Below are 8,630 nucleotides of genomic sequence, written 5' to 3' on the forward strand. Positions count from 1 at the left end.
TATTCATTGTTTGGTATGTTGTATTAAGAATGACAATTGCATAATTTTTAAGAAGAAGGTATAAGTTATACCTGTGCTAATTACCCCACCTTCTATAAGGTATAAGTTATCCAGTGTTAAAATTAACATTGGGATAACTTATACCTGATTTGCTAACCAAATAAAGTATTAAGGTGGTATTAAAATTTTATACCACCCATATACCTCATACCAAACGACCCCTTAGTGTGCAGCTATTTCACTCCCTTATATGGCAATTTGGGCTCAGAAAACGAAAGCTAATTAATTTGGGCTTATCAGTCTCCAGAAGAAAAACCCAAACCCTAGACTCTCACTAGCCTTGTCCGGTTATATATTGTAAACTTCTCCCCACATTTCAGGGTTCGCTCGCCGCCGTCGACGCATTTTGCTTCTTCTAATTTTCTCCGGCTCCGACTCCGACTCCGACTCCACACCAGAATCCACCATGGTTGCAGCCAAGAAAACCGTAAGAATCTCTTCTGTAAAAGCAATATTAGTTTACGAATCGGATCATGAAAAAATGTACACTATTTGTTTGTTGTAAATACAGTTTAAGTTCTATACACTAACGGTGTAAAAAATATTTATACAATTAGGTATTTTAGAAGTAAATTCCATGTAAATAACTTGCTTTATTAGGTTAAATTAACCTGATGTTGTAAAAAAAATTGACAGTGCATATAAGTTAAAATCACATATTGAATGAGAGTTTGTTTGTTGTGAATTTTGCAGAAGAAGACTCATGAGAGTATTAACAATAGGCTGGCTCTGGTTATGAAGAGCGGCAAATATACATTGGGATACAAAACTGTTCTCAAGAACATTAGAAGCTCCAAAGGTCTGTGCTGAACTCAATATGAATTGAGTATATAATATTATCTACGTTTTAATCCCAAATTGTTTAGGCTATATGATTCCTCTATATTATAGTAGTTGAGTTATAATTTAATTTTTCATTCAATTGCAGAACACTATTACTATTGTTATTAAATTAAATTTTAGATCTTGATCTAGTTTTAATATTTACTTATTACGTAGCTCAATAGTAATAATAATTTGTAATGAAAAGGGAAAAAAGATAGTAATAGTAAGTTTTTTTTCCAAAAAAAGGAATAGGGACATGTGATAATATACCATAAGTATTTAACACCCTTCCCATTTTTGAAAGACCATATAACTAAATAAGTGTGCGTGCGGCGTGTCATTTTCAGAACCAAATACAGTGCACGCACGCTTATCTATTTGACCTTTGGAAAATGGGAAGGGCGTAGTAATAATACTTACAATTAATATTCTCACCTGCCCCTATTCCTTTTTTTTGAAAAAAATTTATAACAAAGCAAAACATTACTGTTCCTATCTTTTTCCCTTACAAATTATTATTGCTATTGAATTATGTAATAAATAAATAGTAAAACTAGATCAAGATATTACGAGGATTACCAAGATTATAGTAGTTGAATTATAATACCAAAATTTAATATTTTTTAATAATAATAATAGTATAATCCAATTGAATAAAAAATTAAATTTTTCCATCTAAAAAAAATAATTATAAGTCAACTACTATTAAAGATTGTCGGTCAGTTAAAACTAGTCGAAATTATGATATGTAAGTTGACGGGAAGAAAATATAGTCAAATTATGACCTGATTGGTAGTTTGGCAATCCAAATAACAATAGTCAAATTATGATGATTTATGAATTCGATGTGCAATTTATTATGGGTAATATTACTTTGTTATCATGGGTTACTTTGTTTGTGTGCTGGCAAATGTACGAATAAGTAGTGATATACTATGCTTCAAGTTACGAGTATAATGTTTAAGGATAAAATGAAATTTGTGATTATAGATTGGCTTGTAGGGTTGGAGCTTCGAGTGAAGATCAGAAAGCCACTCGCTTGCTTCTTCTCATAATGCTCCAAACATTTAAATGCCTTGTTATCTTGAAATGGACAATCAGATATCCATTTCTTTCATTTTAGCACAGGCCATACATTATTGAATGTAAAATAAAAAAGGATTGGCTTGTGAGGTTGATTGCTATTTCGCGTTTTTATAGATCAATATGTCAATTAAATCCCAATGTAGGTGGGCTCAGTTGCACGAATTCAGTGTTCAGTTTGCTCTGTTTGTGCCTATTTAATTTGATTAGTTGAGTATCTTACTTTAATCATAGTATTTATCTTTTTCTTGGCAATATCACCTTGCAATTTAAAATTCATCTCTTTTTTTTTTACCTGTGAATATTAAAAACACAATTTTTGGGAGATTAACGGGGCTGTTTTTCTATGTAAGAGGGGGCACAAACTTCCTGATTGTGGATTTCCATTGTTAGAGAAATTTATGTTGGTTGGAGTGTAACTAGAGTATCTGCATTTTGCTTTGTGTACTACAGCAAAACTTGTTATCATTGCCAACAACTGCCCTCCTATCAGGAAGTCCGAGATAGAGTACTATGCTATGTTGGCAAAGGTTGGAGTTCATCACTACAACGGAAGTGAGTCCATATCCTTGTTTATATACTTTCAGATATCTACACATCTCTTGTGCATGCAAAGCACCCTGGTCTTTTACTGATATTAATTGCAACTTATGGTTTTGAAGAAGTGATTCATTTTCTTTTGTGTTCGTTGATATACACACAAATACACACACACATATACATATATATCATTCTAGAATGTCATTTATTTTCTGTCTGAATAAACTGGTCTAATGAGATTTTTTATTTGGATTGGTGTCTCAGTTATGAAGGTTCTCATAATAGTGAGTCTAAGATCTTCCAAAGGATTCTACTCTCTTAAGTTTGCGGTTGATTTATTTCATAAAGAAGTTATTTGATTGATTAAATGGAAAAATATGTAAGCATAAATAGTATTGGGGATGCGAAACAAGCTTATATGTAGTGAGTTGAGAGGAAAAGGCACATATCTGTTGTTGAGCTAACTATTAAATAAACAGATAGTTTGAGGTGCACGGCGCAGACTTCCTCTAGAATAGTTTATGCTCAGATGCATATCTGGTTGTTTGTGTGGTTTCTCTTGCCTTATGTATAGAATGTGCAATCTTTTCGATTTACCTTGAATTCAAGAAATCAAAAAATTTAGTTTGTTGTTCCTACAGTTTTCCTTGATAATCAATTAACTATGCTCAGTTGTGAAACACCTGCGTAATGGAAATGTTGTATTTTTGAATCAATTGAACATTGAGCTCCTTATTGTTCGTTGTAATTGCCATTGGAGATCATTGGATGAGCAGTGTGTGGGCTTTAGTTTCTTAGTTGAGTTATTATTCTTGTGCTTAAGTTCTTTTGCTTGTTTCAGACAACGTAGATTTGGGGACTGCATGTGGTAAATACTTCAGGGTCTGTTGCCTCAGCATTATCGACCCAGGTAGGCACATAGTGGATTTCATGTTGCTGTTACACATAATATTGTCTTGTTGATTTCTTAAGTGTTTCCCGTTTACTTTTCTGGATTACAGGTGATTCTGATATTATTAAAAGTTTGCCTGGTGACCAGTGAGAGGTGATGCTAGATTATTGGACGCTATTCTTCGTTTTAGCGGAAAGTTGCCCATTGTATTGTGAAAAATGGCTTATAGATGAATTTTGGCAACTTCGTTGATCATTTTGAAAGGAAGTTTTGATGATGTTGAATCTGAGTAACAATTCTCCTGAGTTGTCTTTCAATCTTATTCTCTATGGACTTTGATCTGCCGTGCCTGTGCCCACTTTAATTATGTATGTTGAATTCCCACATTCATATGCTACTTTCTGCAATTTTATGATGAAATTCCAATCCACTTGGTTCTCTTTTAGGACTTTGAAAAAGGTAATTGAGAGTCCAATTGAGTTTACTATGGTACTGAGTTGAGCTCAATCGAGCTAGCTATAGTGGGCGTTTGGACATAAGAACTGTAAAATTCTGAAAAAAGTGAAATTGAATACGATTTTGGGTTGTTTTTCAATTTTTTCGAGTGATCTAAAGTGAAAATTTTGAAAAATAGGAGTTTTTCAAATTTTCGAAAAACTTTGGAATATCTTCAAGGTGAAAATTGAAATTTTATGGAAAAAAATAGTTATATACAAAAATTATACAAATAGTAAATTGAGTATAGAAAAAAAAGTGATTTTTTTTTGGAAAAAAATAGTAAATTTTTTTATGGCCAAATGGGCCCATAGTATCTGAGGCCTGGCATTGAGTCTAGCAAGCTGAGTCCAATATCAAGCTCTAGCTGGACTCGTACCTAAGGAATATTTACTTTTAGCCCGCACCAAAAGTTATGTATTCGAAAAAGTATATAAAATTTGTATAATTTTTGTATATAACATATAGAATGTATATGTATACAAAAATATATAAATTTTATATATTTTTCGGCTATTATTTTTACACTGACTATACATTGTCATTTTTCCAATCTAACCCTAATTTGAGCTGAGGCCAAATTGACTCCGACATTTTCTTTCGTGCTTAGCGTTATGCATTTAAAAAAAAATTAAAATCATAATAAGGTGATTGAGTTAGAAAAAAATATAAGCATCAACAACTTAAATGGATATTGAATTTAAGTGCGATTGAATTGTACAAATTAATATTTATATTAGGCTCAAATCCGTATATGATTAATTTAATATAAAATACAAAATAGAAAATTTAAAGTAATAAATTAGAAACAAGTGCATATATTATGCACGATTAGATTTCGTTAATTTTTGAATTTTTAGATGCTAATTATATTTTACGTCCACGTAAAAATTAGCCTGGACTTAAGTTGCAGCATGTTCAGCACAAAATCACAAATATATTCGTAATTATTAATTATTAGTTTAGCGTGTTGCTCATTTTACTTTTATAATTAATGTGTAAATTTTAGTCTTACCTGATTTAGGCCTCTGCCCACCACCCATGAAAAGATAGACTACATAGGGCCTCCTCAGCCCGCGCTGGTTCAAATACCATTTTATCCTATCTCTCGCTCACGACCCCTCAAGCTTAAAAGCCTTTTCGTTGTCACTACTTCTACTTTGAGCAAGGCAGAGAGTGAGCTTCCCGATAGTTAGAAGTAGGGACGGGAGATTCAATTAATCGAAATCTTGAAGGTGAAATTTAACCTCTACCTCAGAGGTAGATTAATAGCTTTGTCTTTCCTCATCCTATTTTTTTTCTCTTTGATCCCACGCTCTTATCTTTCATTCGTTCTCTGATCGCCTCAGCCGCTCTCCTATTTTCCTTTCTAGAAATAGAACTCTAACTATATATCCCTTGTAGCTCATCTCTATTTTAAATACCAGTAAAATATTAGTTTCGGACAAGCACATTATCTTACTTCTACATTAAGTATTTCTTGAACTTATCAAGAAAGTAATCATACTCTAATCTAGAAGTGTTAATGTTTTGTCAAAATTCAAAGGTTAGTCAGATTTGGCATTTTGTTATAAGAACTATTTGAAGGTAATTATTTTCGCTTTTTATTTATTTATTTATTTATTTATAAATAGCTCTTCTTCTATTGACCGTACTATAGGTTTGATCCAAAGTTAACTCTTAAGGGGTCGTTTGGTTTGAGATAAGTTATGCTGAGATTAAGTATGCTGGAATTAGTTGTACCGAGATTAATTATGCTGAGATTAGTTATCCTGGAATTATTTTTTATTGATTGTTTGATATGTTGTGTTAATTCTGAGATTGTCAATTTTACTCCTTTATCATGAGATAATTTATCATGGGACTACTATTCCACCATTTAGCATATATAAGTTTCCAATACTATTTATCCTTAGATTAATAACCAAACGAGGAATAAAGCGGTACTAAAGTTTTATCCCAGAATTATTTTTGCTATCTATCATACCAAACGATCCCTAAGTAAAAAAACTAACATCTGAAGAAAAATTATTTTGCATCTCTTGAACAAAATAGTATAAAAATTTCTGCATTTTTCTGTAAAATTTCTACAATTCTTCTGCAGGTTTTTTATTCAAAAATTTCTGCATTTTTCTGTAAAATTTCTATTGTGGTCAACTGGTCATGATCTTTAATTGTTGTTTTGTCTATTCAATGTGTACAGAGCTGCCTCTCATCCTGACTATGAAAGTATTAATGTATTTCACCCACTACACTTGTAATATACTAGCAATTTTTTAGCTAGGTTTTGTCTAGTGGCACATTAATCAATTTGAAAAATAATTTTGCCAGTATTAGAGCAATAATTTGTGCTAGGACAAAGTTCTAAAAGTATTTCCGAAAAAATTACTTTTTTCAGCTTCTAAAAAATAACTTATGCGACTACTCTCCAAATATGTTTAAGATACACATTTTCTTTCCCTAAATACCTCTCAACGTATTTCACTCAAAAATTCATTTAAGAAAAACCTCCTTCCCTAAGTATGCTGGAACTCCAGCATAATATGATGGAGTTCCAGCATAAATACACACAGCCAGTATAATTGTTCAGTATAATATACTGGAGTTTGGAGCACCGGTGCTCTAGTCTCCAGTATATTATACTGGAGTCAGCAAAGTATATCGGTCTAGCATAATATGCTGGAGTTCATACACAGGTGCACCGAACTCCAGTATATTATGCTGGACCGGTCTCTGTTGCAGCAAAATAGTGGCTATTTTTTATTGACTTCGTAAACGCTGACTATTTTTGAATGACCAGTCCGAAAACTGGCTATACCGTGCTTTTTTACCCTAACAGGCTATGTATAAATTTAAAAAAAGGTTATGTGAAGTGAAGAAGACGAGATATAACATAACTATAATATCAATAACCAACTTTACTCCCAATAATATGTATAGCCTATATGCACCCTTTGTTTTCATTGTGAGATGTTCTTTTTTTTAATAAAAAAGGTCAAGATTTTACAAATAAAACAACACTGAAATTTACTGACGAAGTACAACAAACTGTTATATAAACGTATGGTCAAACTACCAGCTAGACTGTAATTCACATCATGATAACATGTTTAATAATATTAATATTATTAAAGCAAAATTTTATATAAATAATTATATATGAAAGAATAAAATATAAGTCACGGAGTGACCAATGAGGATTGTCGTATGATAACTTGTTTGTTGAGATCAAGATGATTGAAAATCGTCAAGTGATTTTTTTTTTTACTTATTTTGATTTTATAAGGTATAAACATATATTTTTGGTGTATGTTCCTTTCATCCGTTTAGATTGCTATGTCATGATCATAATTCTTGTTATCGACGTTGATATCTCTCTTAAGAGTGTAATATAAAGTTGGCTATTTGAAGAGAAAAAAATGTGGTGGACTATATCCAACATTGAGATTTATTTTATGTATATTTATTAATCATTGTTGCAAAATATAAAAGTTTTAATATGCGTCCTTTGTATAAGCTTCTTGAAGGGTTCAACATGTAAGCCATTTGCTTGCAGATTTTGTTATGAACATAAAATGTGGTAATAATTCAACAACAACAACAACAACAACAATAATGACCCAGTATAATTTCACAAGTGAGGTCTGGGGAGGGTAATATGTACGCAGACCTTACCCCTACCCCGAAGGGTAGAGAGACTGTTTCCGGGAGACCCTCTGCTCAAGAAAGCAACAAGAGACGATATATTAGTACCATAAAAACGCATAATAAAATAACAGCAATATCAGAGATACAAAATACAGAATACGGAATACGAAATAGATAGCTGGTATAGTAAAAACTAGCAGGTAAAGCCCTGCATCAATAGACTACCAATGTCATTCTCAGTCTAACTCCTAACTGGCTAGTCTCACTCTATTGTGCTGTAGAAATATTCACAACTTTTCCCTAACCTATAACCTTAATGCTCGACCTCCACAATTCCCTGTCAAGGGCCATGTCCTCAGTAATCCTAAGTCGCGCCATGTTCTGTCTGATCACCTCTCCCCAATACTTCTTAGGTCGCCCTCTACCTCTCCTCGTGCCCACTATAGCCAGTCGCTCACACCTCCTCACCGGTGCATCAGTGCTCCTCCTCTGAATATGCCCGAACCATCTGAGTCTTACTTCCCGCATTTTGTCCTCCATGGGGGCCACACCCACATTCTCTCGAATATCTTCATTCCTAATCTTATCCATTCTTGTAAGTGCTAGAATAATAACATCCAACCCTTTTAATAATTTTACAATTTTTTTTTAGGAGTTTTAATATGCGTCCTTTGTAATTGAAGTTGAATATTCACATTTTTTGCAAATAAATATGACTCGTTAGTGTTTATTGACTACTCCGTTCATCTCTTGTCACCCACTTTTTCGACATAATTCTAACAAGAAAATTTTTGACGTTTTGAATTCCATTCTCCATTTATAATTTAATTTCTTTAAAATTCAAATTAACATTTGGTGGACAAAAATAAATTATTCCTTAATAAATCATACTAATTTATTAGTTCATATATAATACCAACTGTAAAACCACATTGAATAATAATATAAAATTTTCATGAATTAAATTTGCTTATTTCTAGATTTGCTTTCTTTGATCAGTTTCCCTTTCGTCAACATGATATCAATGTTGAATGCTTATTTTTCATCATTTTTTCTCTCTTTTTGCTTCTCAATCGGTCGATTAATC

The 8,630-nt window shown here is 32.3% G+C and overlaps 1 protein-coding gene across 1 annotated transcript; it reads left to right on the plus strand.

Annotated features, from left to right (window-relative positions):
* The first annotated feature begins 275 nt into the window (after positions 1–275).
* On the plus strand, positions 276–3,744 carry LOC107786065 (large ribosomal subunit protein eL30). The gene is made up of 5 exons (XM_016607496.2): positions 276–487; positions 754–859; positions 2,422–2,523; positions 3,350–3,418; positions 3,510–3,744. The coding sequence occupies exons 1-5, from the start codon at positions 467–469 to the stop codon at positions 3,548–3,550; spliced, it is 339 nt and encodes a 112-aa protein (XP_016462982.2). The 5' UTR covers positions 276–466; the 3' UTR covers positions 3,551–3,744.
* The last annotated feature ends 4,886 nt before the right edge of the window (positions 3,745–8,630 follow it).

Source organism: Nicotiana tabacum, chromosome 22 (assembly GCF_000715075.1).
Source record: "Nicotiana tabacum cultivar K326 chromosome 22, ASM71507v2, whole genome shotgun sequence".
In the NCBI taxonomy this organism is placed as follows: Eukaryota; Viridiplantae; Streptophyta; class Magnoliopsida; order Solanales; family Solanaceae; genus Nicotiana; species Nicotiana tabacum.

What these genes read in the sequence shown, in the direction of transcription:
- LOC107786065 (XM_016607496.2), top strand. Translation starts at nt 467, where the DNA reads ATGGTTGCAGCCAAGAAAACC. An exon ending in GAACATTAGAAGCTCCAAAG is followed by an intron (nt 860 to 2,421) that starts GTCTGTGCTGAA and finishes TGTGTACTACAG; the next exon opens with CAAAACTTGTTATCATTGCC. An exon ending in CCTCAGCATTATCGACCCAG is followed by an intron (nt 3,419 to 3,509) that starts GTAGGCACATAG and finishes TCTGGATTACAG; the next exon opens with GTGATTCTGATATTATTAAA.